The following is a 23,072-nucleotide window of genomic DNA, read 5'->3' as shown; positions in this document are numbered from 1 at the left end:
CAGTTTCACATTAGACATTATAACTTACTGTGAGAATATTCCTTGCTAAAGATGCACCCGGCCCTGAGTCCCCCCCCCCCACCCCTCCCTGAACAAACCACAGAAAAACATACCTGTAACTTTCCCATCTCTCCACCCCCCTCCCCCTGAAGCCAAAAACTGTCCCCTGAGAGTAGAATCGCTCTCATACTATGCAAGTTGTTTCTTACGACTCTAGCAGCGAGGGGCGAGCCCAAACATCGTGGCTCCTCCCTCCCCAACATCCTTCCAATGGCTATTGCCCTACCTCCGTCTATCGCTACGCACCTGGGTTGACTAGATCAGACCAATCTCCCGGGTTGCGTAGTCGGGTCGGCACCCCTAATATTAATACAGAACTTATAACATATAACTCACATTCCCCATACTATCTTATGTAAGACTTACATAAATCATACTTAACAGTTGCTATATCTTAAAGTACTTAAGTGCATACTAAGGCCTCAGGCTATGATGGTTCCACTTGGGTTAACTTCATGTAAATTACTATTAATTTCAACCCCAAAGACCATGTGGCTATTGCATCATGACCCCCATGGGCCGCTTGTCTCGCTTGTATTTCTCACGGCTGAGCAGAGTCTGCATTCTCCATCCGGAGGTATGCCCTGGCATCAGCTGCTGTAGAAAAGTCCTTGAAAGAGTCCCCCTCAAACACCCTAAGGCGGGCAGGGTATAACAGGGCAAACTTCCTTTTATCTGCAATAAGCCTTGAGCAAATGCTGGTGAATTCTTTTCGCGCCCTGGTCACTTCAGCCGAATAGTCTTGAAATAAATGCAGCTTGTGACCCTCCCACTGCAGTGATTTTAGCTTACGCGAAGCTATCCATAAAGTTTCCTTGTGCAAATAATTATTAAGCTCTTGAATATAGTGACTGTTGGTCTCAAATTGGGCTCTTTCTATAACCATGTCCATACACTCTTGTTCTACTCCCAGCAGGGATGGCAGCGTGTTGCGGACAAACTGATGTAGTGCTGGGCCCCTGACCGACTCTGGGAGTCCCACTAATCTGAGATTCGATCTCCTCGATCTATTTCCCAGGTCATCGACCTTATTGGTTAAAGCATATACAGATTTCTGCAATTCAGCATTGTGGATTTTCAGATCTTGCACGTTGTGGAATGTTGCCCCAATCTGTGCCTCATTCTGTGATACTCTCTGTGCGAGCTGTGACATATGTCCTTTTAGGTCAGCAAAGCTTAGATTAAATGCCTCTGCTTGTTCCTTAAACATAGGTGCTATCGTTGCCTTGATAGCCTTCATCATCCCCTTATATGCCCCAGCATCCATTTCTTCCTCCTCCCCACTGCCTGTGCCTTGCGCCAGGCACTCAGGGGTGCTCTGATAGTTATTAATAGGGGAGTGTGGGGTGCCCGGTACCTGCGTCTGTTGTGGCTGGTACTGGTATTGTTGTAGCTGGACGGGTGCCCGCTTCCCTTCTGCCAGGGTCTCATTCGGCCTGTGCTGCTGCTGGGCTGGCTGTCCGGGTGCTTTCTGCCTCTCAGCCGGGTTCTCGTCTGCCGGGGAGGGAGGTGCGGCCGCCATCTTGGATGCCGGTGTCTGCGGCTTTGCTGGAGCTCGGCGGGACTGGCGTTTAGGCATGGGAGGGAGAAACCTCTCCATGTACTGCACGCTGGCTCCCTAAGTGTTCCGCCGTTCGTGTGAGGCGTCGGGGACCGTGATTCGGCAAGTTAGGGGTGCCGCCGTCCACGGAGCTCTCTCCTCACGCGGCCGTCCTGCCCGAAGCCGGAACCGGAAGTCCATGTAGGATATCTTAAATAGAATGTAGCCAGCATAGGCCACTCAGATGGATGTTGTCATGGCCATGGCTAATGTGGCAAAACCGTCCACTGCGCATAGGACAGACACAGCCAGCTCTCCCCAGAAGCTCCAATCTGCTGTCATGCGATCCATTATGCAGAATGCAACTAGTCCTAGCACAGCTGCTACAGTTTCCACTTCTCCGTTAAGCAGAAGTACACTGCCAGAGTTTTCTAAGAGATGTTCCTAGAGCATATGGGAAGTGTCTGTCACTTGGTGGGAGCCCGTACACTGCGATGTGGCAGAGAAGTTGGGCAGCTGCTAATAGGAGTGGAGAACACTCTGGTCACTGGGGAAGTTTGGTGTTTGGCCAGACATTTGGGTATGCAAGGAGACCAATGCATTAGTTTGGCCCTGAATAGCTTGGGTCTGGGCTGAGATATTCTCATTTAGACTGCAAATGGTCTCAGTTTGGGCCCTATTGCAGTCATTTTGGGTCCTAAGGGTGTCATTTTGTGCCCTAAGGGCCCGAGTAATTTCTACAAGGCGAGTGTCGATACTGCCTGCCATTCTTTTTTTTTAGCCACAAGATCCGACGTCAGATACGTAGAAAGAATGACAGTGAAAAGGAATATTATCCAGATAAAGATTCCAAGCATTCTCATCATCTGTAATTGCGATAACCTATAGAAGCCTTTGGGCTTCTTTTCACCGCCCGCCACCCCTCTCTCCCCCTCCCTTGGGCTTACATTCTTGCAGGTCCTCCTGGACCCTGGAAGGTAAGCCCTTCCTCCCCCAAGCAACACAGCCGGATGTCCTTCCAGCTGCAGGGGGGGGGGGGGAGGAGGCGCCGGGGACAGCCTGCTTAGCTGTCCCTGGCGTGAAGGCGGTAGAGAGGAGTTCCCCGCACACCACAGTACAGGTATCGCGGGGGGTCTCAGTTACCGCACCGCGATGCCAGACGCATATGTTAGTACATATGCGCTGGCATCGTGGCGGGCAGGCGGCGATGTATTTGAATACATCCCGCCCTTAGACTGCAAATGGTCTCAGTTTGGGCCCTAATGCAGTCATTTTGGGTTGTAAGGGTGTCATTTTGTGCCCTAAGGGCCTGAGTTTCTGCAAGATGACTGTCGATAATGCCTGCCATTATCCAGATAAAGATACCAAGTGTACTCATCAACTGTATGAAATAGCTGAAATCGCATTTTTTGCACCAATCGACAATTTAATGTGTGTCGATTTGCAGTGAAATTCACACTTTTTGTCGGCTAAATCACACATTTTGAAAAAAGGGTCTGGAAGTAGGGAGTGGTGTACATGGTGAGTACTTCTTTGCTTTGCTGTGCTGGCTGGCTCAGTAGGGATATCCTCTGCCTCGTAGGGGTCCACTGTGTGGAGCATTATTTCCCCATCAACGTCCAGCATTGGTGGGTCAGGATGTGGGTCCTCTTCCTGATGGACCAGTTCTAGAGATGTTCCTGTACATGGTGGGTACTTCTTTGCCTTGCTGTGCTGGCTGGCTCAGTAGGGTGTAGAGTTTGGGGTCTCTCTGATGTGTGTGTGTGTGTGTGTGTGTGTATATATATATATATATATATTATATCATATCATATGATATAGATTATATTATATATTGATACAACACTTTATGTATTTAATATCTGCCTTTATATTATAATAGGCCTACAAGATAGGTTGATTTGTAACTAGAGGGGCAATATAATCACTAGTCAATCACACAGAGATGTACTTCACATAAACGTTTGGATACATATAAGTGTGATTGACCCACAGGGTAAATACTGCTATATCTACTGTCTGGGAGCTAAACCATTAAAATATACTTCACAGATATATTTCATCCCAGCTCATTGACTATGTGAAAATTATGTTACAGAATACAATTGTCAACCAACCTTGCAGTCCCTATACAATATAGTGCAAGATATACATATATAGATCTCTTATGAGATATTTAGAGATCCCAACAAGAGAGTTCGAGACACGGAATGTCAGCTCTATTAAAATGATACTTTATTCTAGATACACAAATAATACAAGATAAGAAATACAATGATAATAAGTCCTATAATATTATACTCTTCCTTATTTATGGTACCTACATAACAAACAAAACACTTATACTAACCTACACAATACACATACTATACACTTGCAAGAATATTTGAGGGTAAATATGAATAACTGCCTGACGTCTCAGGGTCCTTCCTTCTCAGCCGTCCCTCTGATCTGAACTCACTATCCATCTCTTTCCCTTATATCCCAAATACACAGATTAAAGTTGTCTGTTCCCATGAGAATTTCCCGATGCCAATGGGGCCTGGGTTTCCTGCTTATTTCGCATTTCTGTTAATGGGCTTTTCCTGTGTTCCCAGTCTATTCTTCCTACTGTGTCAACATACACAGTTGTGTCCTGTCCTGCAATATAACTTGGATGATAAATCAGCTATCTTACATCCTCAAGGCATGAAGCAATCTTGGTGACCAGGTGGCTATCTAGGTGCTGGAGTCAGGCCCATAGTGTTTATATGATTTTGCTTACTCAATTAATAAAACATGGGATTAATAAGTTTCATGTATGATGTATTAAGCATTTGGCCTCCTGTCTATATGGATTGCCCACTACACCCTGTCCTGTACCCAATGATCCAAATTCTTGCAGTAAGGCACAATTAATCATGATTGACAACACACATCATAAAACATAATTCAACTCAAAATATTTGTGCTGTTCCTGGCATTTTCTGACATATCTCTTTGTACAAAATTGTATATGGTAACAGTCCCCCCCTTGTGGCCATGGGAATTGACTACGATGGCCACACATACATCAACATAATAATTGCTTATACCGTACATCTACCAGGTTTTTAAGCTTCCTACGTTCATGTCTCATAACTCGCTTAAGCCAGATTATCAGTGAAATTAGAATGACTAGCAAGATTGTTTGTCCGATTAACAAGCCCTTTAAACTCAACTCAAGCCAAGTGTTGGTCATGGCAATTTCAAAATCTCCGTCATGAAGTAATTCATTTAGTGTGGAGTCTGCCTTCTCGACCATGTTATTAATTTGAACTATGTGTGTGTCTTTCCTATTCAAGAGTTTCTCTAAATTTAGGGTTAATGGGTCTATGTGTATGTTGAACACAGGTGTATATTCTCCAAAATTGGAGATTTCTGGTTCACTATCTATATCTATGTCCTCTTCATAAACAGGAATTGGGGTGATAACAGTCAGACCAATGGCGGTATATTCCTGTGGGCTGAAACAGAAGTTTGGGTTTGGCACTGGACAAGACTTTCCCCCATACAAGAACTCTCTGTGATTTGCGACCACGCAGTACTGTCCATTCATGTTGTATGTAACCTTTGCTGTTGGAGTTCTCCATTTGGTTAGCTGCACTGGACATGCAACGTCCCTAGCTGTGAAGCTGTTCGATGTGTTAAGCTTTGCACTGTGTTTGGTACCTCCCACAACTTTGCCGGGAATGATGTCTAGTCCATTTATATCGGTGAGCAAGGTGCTTGGCGTACTTGAGTCCATGCCGCAGATTGGTGTCTCGATTTCAAAGACGTTGCAGCGGCACAAATATCGATTGTCCTTGACTACACAGCAAGCAGTATGCGGTACTTTCCACGTGTCATTGACTCGGACCAGTAGTTCTGGTAGGTCCAGCCGCTCCTTGTAAATGTCCTTTTCCAGGTAGCCGATAGAGTGGACAGTGCACAGTTCATCAAAGACAGATTTGTTTGGCTCGAACACAGGTAGAGAGATGGTAAAGGAAACATACAGTATATCGTTGACTGCACAGGGTTGCTGCTTGTTGTGGCAATGGGGTGAACCTCTGTTTGGGTGCGGGGTCACAGTGCCTAAATTCCTGATCGTGGAGATAGGCAGGGGTCTGCAATCATCTCTCGGAGTAATTCTCCCATGTCCAGTGTTAGATTGTGAGCAATACCAATTAGTCAGATCATTATCTCTAAAAATATCAGGTATTCTACCAGATTGTATGTCTCTAATTACATGTGTGATTGTATTGAGGACATAAGTACCATATGCAGTGCATACGATCTCTTTACCTATATGATTTTGTGTGGCTTCTCTATTGTTGAGCTCAATGATTTCATTGATCTTGGCTTGGGTCTCTGAAAACAATCTTGCTATATCATGCATGTTATAAACAGTAAATTTTTATTCACTGGCCAGACCCTCAATACCCTGCAGGACAGGCTTCAGGACATATTGCCCCTCTTTCTGCTCAAAATTCCCTATGTGTCTGCGGATTACCTCCAGATCAGCCCTATTCCAAATTGACATCCCGGAACCAAACAGTCCAGGGATGGATCCAATGATACCATCTAGGCTTTGTAATTTTCTGGATCTAAAAATACCTTTTTGGTGAGTGTTAGCCTGTCCTGTGTACGGGTCTTGAGTTCTGCTCTGGTGAGAAGTAACAATATCTACTAATAAGGAAGCGTAAAACAAAGAAACACTACTATTTACACAATGACTGAATTCTGCCATGTTCCATTTAGACAAGTTGAGGACTACTGGCACATGTACTGTATATATTTTACATTGTTTATGAGGGAACCAGGAATGGAAGTAGCCGTAAGTCCACTCATGGGCCCTTCACTGGTTTGTGGGCATGCAATTGGAGTAGCAGATGGAAATATTTTTCCCTTGGTTGTGACAATTGTTTGAGTAGGGGCTGCTTTTTGGGAAACATTAAGCGTGATGCTTCCAGGGACATAAGTTCTTTGCATGGTGGGTGGACTTCCATATGTAGGAATGGGAATGATGAAGCCATATGTCCAGGTTCCTGTGTCTGTGAGCTTTGCATGGCTGAGCAATAAGGACCCATTTGGAAAAACGTGTACTCTACCGCGGTACTGTGGCGAGTTTCCTGCGCTTCCATTATCCCAGGCTTTCAATTCTTTATGCTCTGGGCCCCACCAGGATACTTGTTCTCCCGTGGTGCCTTGTACGGACACTGGAATGAGGATGGATTCTCCCTCTTCGCAATGGATCGGGTTTTCTTCCACTCTGATTGAAATATTAATTTCACTGGTACACTGGAGTTGGAGGCTCAACAGTAACGACAGGATCAGACTTGGGATTCTCATTTTCCTGTAAAATAATAATAAAAAACAATTATGAGGGGAGAAGAAAGATGAAATTGTATGAGGAGAGGAAATGTGAATTATTCAGTTGGTCCATCTCCTTTGTACAGTTTCATTTGATTGGCATGTACCCATTTGTCCTGCACTTTCTTTGTGTCTTTGATTCTGATTTTATACACTGAGGGACTTAGTCTATCCACTATTGCAAATGGTCCTCTCCACTTCTTGCCCAGACAATGTTCTGTGGGGCGGAGTTCTAAAAGCATAACTTTTTCTCCCACTTCCCAACAATTCTCCTTTACCCCTTTGTCAAAACAGGCCTTAGCTTTTCTCTGCGCTTTCTCTAGGTGTTGTGGTGCAAACAGATGAATCTCTGTGAGTGCTCTTTCCAGTTTTGTAAGGTACTGGTCCATGGACAATCTATCAATTGTGGGGGTGTGCAGGTCTATCCAGAGATGCTCGGGCAGCCTCATGTGTCTTCCTGTCATTAACTCAAAGGGCCTTAATCTAGTAGCTGATGAGGGTGTGGCCCTTCTCGCCATTGCCACTAGGGGTAATAAATTATCCCAATTCTTGCCATTTATGTCCACAAGCTTTCTTAACATTGTTTTGATATGTCTATTTGCTCGTTCTACCTGTCCTGAAGATTCTGGGTGATATGAAATGTGGAAGCTTTATTTTATTCCCAGCATCTTTAGGCAACTTTGCATCACATTACCTGTGAAATGTGAGCCCTGGTCTGATTCAACTGATGCTGGGAGACCCCACCGTGTGAAAATCTGCTCAACCAAGATTTTAGCTGTGCTCAAAGCAGTGTTATTTTTAGTAGGAAAAATTTCTACCCATTTTGAAAACAAGTCAGTCACAACCAACACATATTTGTTACTTATAGTTGTGACCGGCAGAGGGCCCATGTAATCAATTTGCAATGCATTCCAGGGACATTCCCTCCTCTGTATTCTCAAGGGAGCATTTATCTTTCTAGGTGCTGGGTTAACTTGAGCACATACCACACAGTTGTCACAGTATTGCTGTACATCTTTCCCCATGTCTGGCCACCAACCTACTGTTTTAAGTCTCTGGTTTGTTTTTTCTACACCCTGGTGTCCACCTGTAGGGAGGTCATGCACAAGATAAATCATTTCATGTCTGTACTCTTTTGGGACCACCCACGTTACATCTTCCCCATTGTGGATAAGGAGCTCCTTGTCCTTGGTTAATGTAAGGTTGTGTATGTATTTTGCCAATGTGTTTCCCTCTGTTAAATTTAATTCTTCATTTCTCAATTTTTTAATGATTTCCTTAATTTCAGGGTCCTGCCTTTGAATCTCTGCAATGTCTGGTGCATTTACCATCTCTGGCCTTTTTGTTACTGCACATACAAGAGGGCACACAGTTGATTCTGTGCTTTCATTTGGTATCTGCCATGGCTCCCCCTCTTGTGCCCCTTGTTTGGCAGGTCAGACATTTCATTGTGCTCATGGTGTGGTGATGTTAGGGAATGTCCTTTGACTTTGCAAACCCAGGGGACATGTGCTAGGTTCTGTGCCAAATACACTATGTACCTGAGGAGGTCTGCATATTTCAGAGGGCTTCCATCAGATGAGGTATACTGATGCGTGTGCCAAAAGGGCAAAAATTCTGTAAGGGCATTACATACCCATGCTGAGTCAGAGTACAATGCAATCTCATTTTTGTGGTCTTTAAACAAGGGCATGTGCTATTGCTGCCAGCTCTGCATACTGTGCAGACTTTACATCGCAAGAGCGAGACACAGACTGTGGTGTGGTTTGAGGCTGCAGTATGTACAGACCAAAACCTGCTGTATATGGTAACAAGGGATATCCTCTGCCTCGTAGGGGTCCACTGTGTGGAGCATTATTTACCCATCAACGTCCAGCATTGGTGGGTCAGGATGTGGGTCCTCTTCCTGATGGACCAGTTCTTGAGATGTTCCTGTGAATATTTGCAAATTGGTAAATGATGCAATACTGCTGTGGAGTTTTATGGTGTAGTGAAGTGTTGCTCAATGTTTACCAATGTTCTTTGACAACACTCCTTGTGGGTTTTTTTTTTTTTTCAGAGATAATAATTTAATGTGGTTATTGTTGGTTGTGTCCAGTTCTCCTGCGGCTGGTCAGCGGAGCAGGACGCCATCTGAGTACTTTCTACCACGGACAGCAGCAGAGCAGTGACAGAGACAAGTCATCTTCCTCTCTGTAACGGCTGGAGGTCGGCAAGTCCTTACACTCCTACACAAAGGTGCCCAACTCTGTGGCCGGGAAACCGTCTCTCTGGTGAGTCTTTATTGTATCGTAGGTATCGGTGATCAGCGCGATGAACAGGCTGAGGACCATGTAGATGAACAGGCTGATGAAGGAGTAGAGATAGACGCGGCTGAACAGCCAGACCAGGTAGCTCTTCTGCTCCATGATGGAGAACGTTGTGAACATGTCGTCACCATTAATGAGCTAGAACAGACACTCGGACACCATGTTCAGCGAGCGGAACTTCGTGTGATAGGGGCCGAGGGCGATCTAGCCACAGAAGCAGTAGCCCAGGTAGATCATGGCCGCACAGCAGCAGAAGCGGATCACGTTGGGAAGAGCCGCACTCAGCGTCAGGATGAGAAGATTGTATTTCTGGAAGAATCCCAAGTATCGGATGACGCCCAGCCAGACCAGCATGGTGGATGTCCCCAGTAGAATACTGCACACGTCATAACTGGTTAGGCTCTTTGCCTGGATCTTCATCTTCAGAACAGAGCCCACTATGGATAATACATCGCTGACAATTATCAGGATGTACCAGCCGTTGACGAACTCCATGCGGTCTGACCAGGGGACGTCCTTGGAGAATCGCTGCTGGATAAAGCCGACGTATTCCCTCTGGAGATGAATCCCTCTCACCACTGAGCGTATGCAGAGGGTTATGGACGATATACAGATTAGGATGACGACGGCATCAAAGATCATCATGTAGTGAGTGTTCTTCTGTATGGAGCCGGACACGTGCCAGTCTCTGCATTCCTGGATGGACACATAATTATCTAAGCTTATTTTAATCCGTCCGCTGTGAGCTTTATTATCAAAGGTGATTGTCACTGTGAAGTCATAGCAGTCCGGGAGTTCATGATGGTGGATGGTCTGCAGATTAATAGCTTTCAGCTTAAACATGATCTCCACTTTGACAAGCCGATAAAACTGCAGTGTCATGTTCCAGAAGGTCCCCTCCAGGCCGCGATCAGCCACGTAGACGCATTCTGTCTGAATCTTTGGGTCTATATCAAAGGTGTCATTTCCGGGGAAGATGCTTCCTTGCCGATAGAAGTACTGGCAGGCCGTCATGCCAGGATGTCCTCCGTCCCGCTCTCGTATGCATGGTTCCCAAGAGAGATGTTCCGTAGCTCCAAGTATTGTTTCATTATAAAAGTGAGGTGCTCGTATACGTCTTCCTGGCGGTACACGGCGTACGTATCGTCTCTCGCATCCTTGTAATCTTTCAGAAACAAGTGTTTGAACGCCACTGTGTTCTCCTCCTTGAAGGTGACCACCATCTGGTTGCTGAGTCCGAATAACAGCAGCTGGATGGTCACCATTGCGATCTTCAGTATCTGTATATAAAGCTTCCACGGCTTGCGGCCCCGAGCGCTGAATTTCTCACAGGGATTCATAAAGAAGAACTTGAGTTTCCTCCTCAGCTGGTCTTCTACGAAGAGCTCCTCAGTGATGGAGCTGGCTTTGGTCATATAGGGCCCCTCCGTCTCATCCAGGGAAGCCGGCGCTTTCCCCATTCTGTCTGTGTTTTCCATCATTCTCCGGAGGGAACTGTCACCTTACCAGCAGTCTGCTCATTTAGCGGCCGGTGTCTCTGGCAGCTGTGCCTCAGGCTGCTGCATCTCTCAGTGTCTCCATCACGTGAGCTCCTCTCTCCCCTAGCTGTGCTGTAACCAGGGAGACATACGGGGTCCTTGTGGGTTTTTAAAAAAAATGGTCCATATACTGTATGTGATGGATAGTTATAGTGAAGTATGTACTTGATTAACAATTATTGTGTTGTTCTGTTCTGGTGTGTGGTTTCTCCTATGAGTATTGCTCATCATGTAACCAAAAAATGTTTCATGAATCTGGCCCATCATGTATAATGTGCATGTTTACCCCTAAAAAATAAAATCTTACTCAGCCTTTGGCCCATGTTTCTTTTAACTGCCATTTTGATTTTTGGATTTGCACACTAAGCTCTTGGGTTGGGTTGTGGGTGGTGGTTGGGGGGCCATAGTGTATTGGTGGCCTATTATGCCATTTTTCAAGGGAAATAATTAGTGGCCAATAGCAGGCCCGCAGCATGTACAGGGATTTTCCTTCACCGTGTGTTTTGTATGGTGTACAGATTTAGATGATTGGTTTGTTATTCACAGGCGTCAGGTCTGGTGGATTTGTTTTTGTTTCTGGCAGACAAATGTTTTTATGGGTTAGAATAGTGCGTTTGTGTGTATTTATAAATATACTCACTAGCTCGCTCTGGTGGCACGTGTCCACGAGGGGGGTTGTGGCCAGCTGGATGACATTGTGTAGTTTGATCTGCAAAATAATTAGCAAACAGTGTTAAAATTGCATTGTATTTTGCTGTAAATTAATTGTGGCAATCAACTGGCATGAAAAAAAAAAATGTCATGTTTTTTTTTTTATTATTTTGTTTGATCAATTTTTGGTGGATGCTTTTTGCATTTCTTTTTATAATAAAAATGGGATTCATCCAAAATAGGTGGACTGCACAAGATTCAGAATATTGTTGAACAACAATACATCAGCACAATACTATGTAATAATTATAAGCAGACCTGCAGTTCTGGATGCATACTGATCAGCAGTGAATCATAAGGTACACAAATGTTTGGGACTGATTTCATTAACCTGTGCACACCTTGCTGGGATGTGTAGTTCCACAGCAACACTTTTTTTGTGTGTTTATTTAGCAATAACACATAAAGGATCTTGATCTAGTGCCTGACTGAGGACGTACATCCTACACTTGTGTTGTTGGGGGACTGCTGCTTCTCCGCCTATTGGCAATCAGTGACCAGATTGCAATTCTGATGGAAGTCACTGTCAGTATAATAAAATAGCAGTTGTAGGTGACAAACTGATTGTAGATCCCCAGATTGAGACCAGTTATTAGGAGAGTCACAAGTTCTTTCAGCAGAGTGGATGTGAAGTTGTTCATCCCAAATACAAAAGCGTATCTGCTCCTAGTGACCATCACAGCGATGTTCATCATTATTATTGTGTTGCTGATCATGTAGGATATCTTAAATAGAATGTAGCCAGCATAGGCCACCCAGATGGATGTTGTCATGGCCATGGCTAATGTGGCAAAACCATCCACTGCGCATAGGACAGACATAGCCAGCTCTCCCCAGAAGCTCCAATCTGCTTTCATGCTATCCATTATGCAGAATGCAACTAGTCCTAGCACAGCTGCTACAGTTTCCAGTTCTCCGTTAAGCAGAAGTACACTGCCAGAGTTTTCTAAGAGATGTTCCCAGAGCATATGGGAAGTGTCTGTCACTTGGTGGGAGCCCGTAAACTGCGATGTGGCAGAGAAGTTGGGGAGCTGCTAATAGGAGTGGAGAACACTCTGGTCACTGGGGAAGGGCTGGGAAGTTGTAAGTTTGGTGTTTGGCCAGACATTTGGGTATGCAAGGAGACCAATGCATTAGTTTGGCCCTGAATAGCTTGGGTCTGGGCTGAGATATTCTCATTTAGACTGCAAATGGTCTCAGTTTGGGCCCTAATGCAGTCATTTTGGGTCCTAAGGGTGTCATTTTGTGCCCTAAGGGCCTGAGTAATTTCTGCAAGGCGAGTGTCGATACTGCCTGCCATTCTTTTTTTTTAGCCACAAGATCCGACGTCAGATACGTAGAAAGAATTACAGTGAAAAGGAATATTATCCAGATAAAGATTCCAAGCATTCTCATCATCTGTAATTGCGATACCCTATAGAAACCTTTGGGCTTCTTTTCACCGCCCGCCGGCCCCCCTCTCCCCTCCCTTGGGCTTACCTTCTTGCAGGTCCTCCTGGACCCCGGAGGGTAAGCCCTTTCTCCCCCTAGCAACGCAGCCAGACGTCCTTCCGGCTGCAGGGGGAGGAGGATGCGCCGGGGACAGCCTGCTTAGCTGTCCCCGGCGTGAAGGCAGCAGGAGGCGGTAGAGAGGAGACCCCCGCACACCACAGTACAGATATCATGGGGGGTCTCAGTTACTGCACCACGATGCCAGATTACAGTGAAAAGGAATATTATCCAGATAAAAATTCCAAGCATTCTCATCATCTGTAATTGCGATACCCTATAGAAGCCTTTGGGCTTCTTTTCATCGCCCGCCACCCCCCTCTCCCCCTCCCTTGGGCTTACATTCTTGCAGGTCCTCCTGGACCCTGGAAGGTAAACCCTTCCTCCCCCAAGCAGCACAGCCGGACGTCCTTCCAGCTGCAGGGCGGGGGGGGGGGGGGGCATCGGGGATAGCCTGCTTAGCTGTCCCCGGCGTGAAGGCAGCAGGAGGCGGCAGAGAGGAGCCCCCCGCACACCACAGTACAGGTATCGCGGGGGGTCTCAGTTACCGCACCGCAATGCCAGACGCATATGTTAGTACATATGCGCTGGCATCGCGGCGGGCACGCGGTGATGTATTTGAATACATCCCGCCCTTAGACTGCAAATGGTCTCAGTTTGGGCCCTAATGCAGTCATTTTGGGTTGTAAGGGTATCATTTTGTGCCCTAAGGGCCTGAGTAATGTCTGCAAGATGACTGTCGATACTGCCTGCCATTATCCAGATAAAGATACCAAGCGTATTCATCAACTGTTTGAAATAGCCGAAATCGCATTTTTTGCACCAATCGACAATTTAATGTGTGTCGATTTGCAGTGAAATTCACACTTTTTGTCGGCTAAATCACACATTTTGAAAAAAGGGTCTGGAAGTAGGGAGTGGTGTACATGGTGGGTACTTCTTTGCCTTGCTGTGCTGGCTGGCTCAGTAAGGATATCCTCTGCCTCGTAGGGGTCCACTGTGTGGAGCATTATTTCCCCATCGACGTCCAGCATTGGTGGGTCAGGATGTGGGTCCTCTTCCTGATGGACCAGTTCTTGAGATGTTCCTGTGAATATTTGCAAATTGGTCAATGATGCAATACTGCTGTGGAGTTTTATGGTGTAGTGAAATGTTGCTCAATGTTTACCAATGTTCTTTGGCAACACTCCTTGTTGGTTTTTTTTTTTAAAAATGGTCCATATACTGTATGTGATGGATAGTTATAGTGATGTATGTACTTGATTAACAATTATTGTGTTGTTCTGGTGTGTGGTTTCTCCTATGAGTATTGCTCATCATGTTACCAAAAAATGTTTCATGAATCTGGCCCATCATGTATAATAGGCATGTTTACCCCTAAAAAAAATCTTACTCGGCCTTTGGCCCATGTTTCTTTTAACTGCCATTTTGATTTTTGGATTTGCACACTAAGCTTTAGGGTTGGGTTGTGGGTGGTGGTTGGGGGGCCATAGTGTATCGGTGGCCTATTCTGCCATTTTTTAAGGGACATAATTAGTGGCCAATAGCAGGCCCGCAGCATGTATAGGGATTTTCCTTCACCGTGTGTTTTATATGGTGTACAGATTTAGATCATTGGTTTGTTATTCACAGGCATCAGGTCTGGTGGATTTGTTTTTGTGTCTGGCAGACAAATGTTTTTATGGGTTAGAATAGTGCGTTTGTGTGTATTTGTAAATATACTCAATAGCTTGCTCTGGTGGCACGTGTCCACGAGGTGGGTTGTGGCCAGCTGGACGACATTGTGTAGTTTGATCTGCAAATAAATTAGCAAACAGTGTTAAAATTGCATTGTATTTTGCTGTAAATGAATTGTGGCAATCAACTGGCATGATAAATTTTTTTCATGTTTTTTCTAATTATTTTGTTTGATCAATTTTTGGTGGATGCTTTTTGCATTTATTTTTATAATAAAAATTGATGCATCCAAAATAGGTGGACTGCACAAGATTCAGAATATTGTTGAACAACAATACATCAGCACAATACTATGTAATAATTATAAGCAGACCTGCAGTTCTGGACGCATACTGATCAGCAGTGAATCATAAGGTACACAATTGTTTGGGACTGATTTCATTAACATGTGCACACCTTGCTGGGATCTGTAGTTCCACAGCAACACTTTTTTATTTATTTAATTCAATATTTTTTATTGAAATTTGTAATGCTTACATAAACAAAAAAACAATTACAGTCAAGGACTAATAATGCATATAACAAATTGCTTGTGTTTCAAACAATCATTTCCATTAGACAGAGGTATATATGTAAAAAAAACATTGGTTGCTGGGGGTGGATTAGCCTTGTACAATTCTAAACCTTAGGGCTCATGGCTTGTGTCTACATACTGTAGCTGCCAGATCCATCCTTGCAGCAGAGAAAGCTGATATCTCTCCTTCCGACCCCTGTTTATCTCTCCCTTGATTTCTATGTCTCTCCTCCCACTCCTTAGGAAAATAGACATCACAAATGCTATTTAAATATGCTGGAAAACCAAAGTGGATTCATGTAAATACTGTATAAAAAGTAGCATGGAATAAAGTTTTAAACAATATTCCATTTTATGTGTGTCTTACACAGTACAGTAAGTCTGTACAGCCAGCTGGATTTAACATACAGTGACTCCTATGTATTATTTTAGGGACCCTTGTACTACTGACAACCATCATACTGCCAAGCAGAACAATACCAGGTTGCCAGAGGACGCACAATGGGATGCACGACTGCTCCAGGTGTGGTGACTTGGATTTTGGGATGCATTCTGTGCTGAGCTGAGGAGGAGGAGTGGCTTCCCCTCTCATCTCTCTCCACAGCTTCCATTCTGTGACCGCATAAAGATGGGGACATGCTGAGACTGTACTAGCCGCGGTTCCCAGTCAGTGCGGCTTATACTGCACACTAGGGCATAAGAGGGGTGCAGGAATCATAATCAGGAGGAGGCTGCTGTGACTGGTTACAGGATGTGTACAGAGTACACACGCAGGTACTATAGACACGCATTACATGCAGAGTGTAATGTCCGAGGAGGTGAGTACTGTCAGTGGGAATGACACGCCAGCGGGCAGCAGCAGAGGAACAGAGACGTTCTAGTGTTTATATTATATGTGTGTACTGTACTGCCACTCTAGGCTAATAAATAGCAACAGGTCCGGTGCTTGCAATCCTGGTGTAGGAAATGTAGCAGCAAATGGTAGCATGTACTCAGACTCCAATTCAGCAATGATCAACAAATGGAAAAAAGACACAACCAGAGGTTATGCTGTCAACGTTTCGGACTGTAACGTCCTTTATCAAGACATATAATGAAAACATAAAAAATTACTTACATATATAGGAGAGTGCTGAAAGCCCACTGTGCCTGCCCGTCACCTGCACGCTGCCGGGGAGCCATATGACGTCATGGGAGTGTTGCAGCTCCGTCGAGACCGAGCCACCTAGGGGGGGGGGGTGTGCCACCCGTGTAACCGTCACCATGGTGATCTGACAAAAACATAAACGTGTAGAGCACACAAATCTGTAAGCAACTGGTGCGTAATAACATCACACAGTACATACTGTCGTTACATGGTAAATGCTAACATCATGATTAAACAATAAGGTGAGTGCAGAACACGTAACTGAAACTGCACTATGCTCATGAAACTGGCAGGAGAGCAGGCACTGACAACCGCAGGAGCTGTCCATGAAACAAGGCTGACTGCGCTCCTAGGTGTGGCACAGAACGGACACATGGGATCATGTGTGGGCACATAACTAGTCTGGTGGGTGCATACGACTAATGCTGTAGTCAGGCTGTGACCCATGCATAGAACTGTATGCAAAAATGCTAGGATCTATTGGCCGTGGGACCCAATGTTCACAGAAAACAGGTTAACGAAAGTTGTTCGTTGACACCTAAGGGGCTCACTGTTTGTAATCGATATATCCATTTCGATCTAGCTGCAAAAGTGCTCTGCCCCTGTCTCCACCTCGTCTGTTGGGGGGGATGCTGTCTATCATTTTATACCTCAGGGTAGGCAAAGAATGATTAAACAACTTGAAGTGCTGGGCGACCGGCTGATTAGAACCTTTTCCATCAAGCGCAGCGCATATGCTACAACAGTGTATAGCGATTCTTTCTTTAAATTGTCGTATGGTCTTCCCTATGTAGAGAAGACCACACGGACACTTGATGTAGTATATAATGAATTTGCTGGAACACGTAAGGGAATGTCTGATCATACCTTTTTAACCTGCGTGTGGGTGAAAGAAATGGTCTCCCATTTCCAGGTTAGCACAAGTGGTGCAACCCAGGCACTTAAAGTTGCTGGGCAGTGGGTGAACCGTTTCACACAATGAAAAAAGTGCATATTATAAACAATTACATAACAGATGCAAAAATTATAATATAAAACACACAATTAAAAGTACAGATATACATAGAAACAGAAGGCATCATAACAGTAGATAGATGATCGGCAGACTTAACCTAAAGGCGTACAGCAGCAACATAAATATATTATAAGTAATGCACTAACCCGTTAGACCAAAGCACAACTTTATAAAAATGTATGAAGTTTTGCATGTTCAGTAAGACCATACGGGGCCAAAGTATTCAATCTATTTTAATATATATATATATAAAACAGGTAGTTGGCCTGGCACTCGTGTATAATTCCAAGAGTATTGCTGTGGTGCCTTCCCAGGTAACAAACAAGTTGCTCCAATGTAGAAATGTGAAGAAGGCGGCACTCTCCAGACTAGTTTCAGTGATATAAAATAGCCTTTATTCCAACGGCGTTTCGGGTGTTACCCCGTTATCAAGGACATACAAGTGCATATGAAAAACAACCAGACATATAAAGCAGACAAAATCCCGCCCCCAAATTAATCAGGCATCATCTGGCCTTACCGGTATCACCTGTGAGTAACAGCGGCGGCTAGCGTATGTCCACGAGTCCCTTGTGTGCGTCGCATCCGGATGACGTGTCACGCTGTTGTAGCGCTCATACGTCACCCCTCCGCTTTCTGCATCCAGGCCGACTCGCTTCCAGTCAGCTAAACAATGCCCCATGTCACTCTGCTGCGTCCCGGCTTCACCAGCGTTACCTAGCAACCTATGAAACATCAACATAAACAAAGCACATTGAATAAAAATATGTTAAAACATAAAGTATGACAAACATACAGTAATGATAGTATTAAAATGGACTATATACCCCACTGGACTATAGAATTGGGAAACAAGATTCCTCAATTATTTAAATAACTGTTCCCCAAACCGTCATATATGTTTAGTGTATATTGTTAACGTATAGCCAGCTGGGTATATGGAGATGAAGACATAATATTTACAGTAAGCTCTAAAACAAACAATGTAAAAAATACAGAAGAAAAAGAAAAAATATATATAAGCAAAAATTTGAAAGATGCACAAACATCATAATATAGTAGTACAAAAAGAAAGAAGAATCTCTGGATATTAGGATCAATGACATTAAAGATAACACTGCAGACCCCATTGTTCATTTAAGCCCTTCGGGGCTAAGGTTTGCAAGAAATAAATCCATTTGCATTCCAACTGCATCAATTTTTTATTTCTATTGCCCCCCGTAGGGAGGCAGGTATCTGATCTATAACCATAGATCTCATACTTGCCACACTGTGGCCCATTTTGATGCAGTGGCGTGCAACAGGTTGGTCGCTATGTCCACAGAATAGACCCTGATGTATGCCTGACCTATGTAGGGCCATCCGCTCCTTAAACGTACGTTGCGTTTTCCCCACATAGGACAGGCCACAGGGACAAGTGAGAACATATATGACATATGTTGAATGGCAAGACAAGGGAAATTTTATAGGGATGCGTTTGCCAGAGTGTGGGTGATAAAAGGTGGCACCCACTGTCATGGACCTGCATGTGATGCAGCCCAGGCAGCGGTAGCAACCATTTTTTCTCCCCAGGAAGGTTGAACCGGGGAGTTTGTCCCACCCTGATATATCAAGCCTAACCACCTGATCTTTAATATTTTTACCTCTCGTGAGGCTAGGCAGTAATCTGGTGTTATTCAGGAGGGGCAAATCTTTATCAGTAGACACTGCTGGCCAAAATTGTTTAGCTTTCACAATATTTCCCTTGCTGCAAATAGAGAACTGGTTAACCCATGGAATTTTATTGTCTGTGGCCGTCACTTGTTGTCCCTTACCCTTAAGTAGTACATTACGTGGGATACTAAGGACTTTCTTTTTAAGGGCCAATAGCTCCTTTTTAGGGTAACCTCTATCAAGAAATCTGGCGACCATGGCATCCAAAGCCAGTTCCACTTGACTGGCCTCTGAAGTGATACGCCTTACTCTCAACAATTGAGAGTAGGGTAGGCCCTTGCGAGTGGACACCGGATGAAAACTTTCATTGCGCAGGACCGTATTACGGTCGGTGGGGCACTCGTGGCTTTTCTTCCAATAAATACAATATAGCCAGATAGCAGCAACATTTCAATTTATAGTCAAATTTAATTGTATTTATTGGAAGAGAAGCCACGAGTGCCCCACCGCAAGTCCTCTATGTTTTCTAGTGCTGGCACCGGCGCAATCGATTCCTGTTACAAGGAGTGCCAAACCCTGGTTTTGTATATATATATAGATATATATCTATATATATATATAGATATATATCTATCTATATAGATAGGGCAGGGATCCGGCACTCCCAACAAACAATTTCATCAACCGCGGTGCCTTCCTGAGAAATGTAGCCTTGGAAGTAGAACATACAACGGGGCGGCACTCAAACGGGTTTTTCTCACGAAATAAATGCAGACCGACAACTGCTTAGGTCTGACATTTCGGTAATTTAATACCTTTTTCAAAGACACAAATACATGTAAAAACACTTACTTTTATAGAAGATATCACCAGTGGCAAGTCCCGGCGTCTCCACGCCCGAGCCCGCGCCGGCGCACGCATCTGACGTCACTGGACGATGTCCTCAGTACAGGCAGCTGCACGGCTTGGGCCGTTGCTATGGTGATCACCGGAGACCTGTAATAATAAATAGAAACAATGTGAAAAAAGCGTGAGACACTTTAAGCAGACAGTACATGTATACATTGGGTAAACTAGTGGAAAAAGATGAAAAGCAAAGCAAACAATGTTACTAAAGATTAAATCAAATGATTCATACATCACATCGCTGTATATGCTGCCAGACAAAAAATGGAGCTAATGAGCTGAGCAGAGGTGGGGAGGGGGAGAAAAGGGAGACATAGAGATGAAAAACAATACAAGGTCGACATGATTAATGCCATGTCGACCACAATGTCGACCCTCTAACTTAAAGGCTACAAGAAGCAATTCAGGGATGAATATTCATTAAGCCCAGCAGGGGCAACAGCATTGAGTTTGAAGATCCATTTTGCCTCAAGCTGTAGAAGCTTCTTGTCACGATCCCCTCCTCTCACACTCGCTGGAACCTGGTCTATCATCTTGTATTTGAGAGTCGGCAGTGGGTGTCGACAGTTTCTAAAATGTTTGGCCACTGGTTGTTCAGAAGGAGCACCGTCCAATGCACTTTTGATAGAGTGACGGTGCATGGCCATACGCTCCTTGAAGGTTCTGCTGGTTTTACCAACATAAATGAGTCCACAGGGACAACGTATCATGTAGACCACAAATCTACTGGAGCATGTTAGCACTTTATTAATCTTATAGCGATGACCCGTGTAGGGGTGAGTAAAGGAGTCACCCTGTTCAAGGTACCCACATGTCACGCATCCCTTGCACTTGTAATTGCCCGGCTTCTTGGTGAGGAAGTGGGTCTTCTTAGTGCCTCCCAGATTGGTTACATCAGTTTTAACTAATTTGTCACGTAAATATCTATCTATCTATATATATATATATATATCGATACGAGGTGTGGAGGCACTCAGGAGATTCCCATAGTACTGCACGGCGGCAGTCAAACACAGTAATAAACTGGAGACAAGACGGTCTATGTGCCAACGTTTCGGGTACAAACCCTTTATCAAGACATAACCAGAAAAAACAAAAGTACTTACATATATAGGGCTGTGAGGGGGCAGGGGACAAGGGGACACCTCGTGCAACCATCACCTGCACGGCACCCGGCGAGCGGGAGATGACGTCACCCCAACCTCGAGTCGGGGAGTACCGGGGTCACCGGGGGGCGTGTTCAAACGTACGAGTGTGGGTATCCATGGAAACGGGAAATGCCGTCTGACGCGCTCCTGTCAGAACAGTGTGCGCGTCAGCGGTGTACAAGACGAACGGAACGGAGCTGGCGGGGGTCTGCCTGGAGCCGCGATTGTTCAGATTGCACGGAGGCTGCAAGGCAAAGCAATAAAATATATTAACAGTGGTATGACACGTCAAACATATATGGCAGTATGCAGTACTGATAAGTCGGACAGTCCAATCTCAGGAGGCCGCAGGGTTAAAAAATGAGAGAAACGAGTGAGCAAGAGAGAGTGGGAAAAACCTAAAAAGAGGACTAGTCTGCGTGTGTGGGACTAATGGTGCAATAGTGTGGTGCTGAATGTGTAGCTACGTGCTGAAAACGAGGTGCTGAAAGGAAACCAAATAGTGAAGTAAACAATACGTGATCTGTGTGCTGGATGTGGTGATCAGTATGGTAAGATGTGTGATGCAACTACAGTGAGGGCTATGTGTTCATGATGTGGGTGTGTGTGACTCACCGGGGTAGAGCCTAAGTGGTGTGTGTGCGGAAGAGAGACCTGCAGCAACAGGGATGGGAGTGCAAGGACCCATAAGATTTAGAAAAAGAAGCACAGGTTAAAAAGAGAAAACATACGCAAAAACCAATACTATGTCAGAAAAATGGCCAAACTCTGAAAGGGGAACAGTGATGCTGACTCTATCTAAACAATTTAGCTAGACAAAAATAATATCACGGGGATGGCGCAACAGGGGAATGACAGGAACCTCACAGTCCAGATGCCCAAAGGGCACTAAGTCCAGATTCACAAAAAGCAGGATAATGGAAGAATCTCATTGAGTCCGTGTGGTTGTACAGTGTTCAATTTATGAATCCATTTGGATTCACATCTCAGGAGTGCTTGTCCTCGGTCACCCCCACGGGGATTTTCGGGAATACAGTCAATGATTTTATATTTAAGACTGGGTAGTGTGTGGTTGTATTGTTTCCAATGCCTGGCGACCGGTTGATCCGATCCCTTGGGGCCCAATGCAGCTCTGATGCTTGACTTATGGAGGGCGATTCGCTCCTTAAATTGTCTGATCGTTTTCCCGATGTACATAGAGCCACAGGGGCATTTAATATAGTACACCACGTAACGGCTGGAGCATGTCAAGGGATGTTTGATCTGAATTTTGGCTCCAGAGTGTGGATGGAAGAAGTAGTCTCCAATTTCAAGGCCACTGCAGGTCACACATTTTAGGCATCTGTAGTTGCCATTTTTTCTTTTAAGAAAAGTGGTGGAGGTATCAGTCTTAAGACGAGAAACGTCATTGTGTACGACCAGGTCTTTGATGTTTTTGCTCCGTTTATAGGCTGGCATCAAATTGCAATTTTTTAAAGCCGGTAATTCAGGATTGCTGGCAACCAGGGGCCAGATTCTTTTAGCCACATTGACCAATTCATTGCTGGCTGTGGAAAAACATTGAGTCCATATCATCCTGTTGGCGGATGTAGAGGGGGGTGTTGAGACCAGAAGGGAATTTCTGTCTAATTTAAGGACTTTTTCGCTGGTGGAGCGTAAGAGCTTGATGGGGTACCCTCTGGCAGAGAATTTTTTGACCATATTGTTGATCTCAGTTTCGGCATCTTTAAGACTGTTACATATTCTCCTAGCTCTCAAGAACTGTGAGTAGGGAAGTGACCATTTAGAAGCCGGAGGATGGAAACTGCTGCCCAGAAGTGCAGTATTTCTGTCAGTGGCCTTGTGGTACACTGTAGTGTTCAGCTGAAGATCGTCCGTTTGCGTAATCAGTACGTCAAGGAAATTGATCTTGTCAAAACTGCAAGTAAAAGTAAAT

The 23,072-nt window shown here is 44.8% G+C and overlaps 1 protein-coding gene and 1 pseudogene across 1 annotated transcript; both read right to left on the bottom strand.

The window, feature by feature from the left end:
- Nucleotides 1–3,898: 3,898 nt before the first annotated feature.
- On the bottom strand, nt 3,899–11,572 carry LOC146030371 (uncharacterized). Its single transcript, XM_083158403.1, has 2 exons — nt 11,458–11,572; nt 3,899–6,953 (listed from the first exon to the last, which is right to left on the bottom strand). The coding sequence occupies exon 2, from the start codon at nt 5,994–5,996 to the stop codon at nt 4,653–4,655; it is 1,344 nt and encodes a 447-aa protein (XP_083014529.1). The 5' UTR covers nt 5,997–6,953; nt 11,458–11,572; the 3' UTR covers nt 3,899–4,652.
- On the bottom strand, nt 9,028–10,842 carry LOC146008812 (mucolipin-3 pseudogene; annotated as a pseudogene).
- Nucleotides 11,573–23,072: the final 11,500 nt, after the last annotated feature.

Source organism: Crinia signifera, chromosome 1, assembly GCF_055691185.1.
Source record: "Crinia signifera chromosome 1, ASM5569118v1, whole genome shotgun sequence".
NCBI classification, from domain to species: Eukaryota; Metazoa; Chordata; class Amphibia; order Anura; family Myobatrachidae; genus Crinia; species Crinia signifera.
Note: the sequence above shows the minus strand (reverse complement) of the source record. Positions and strands in the feature narration are given on the sequence as shown.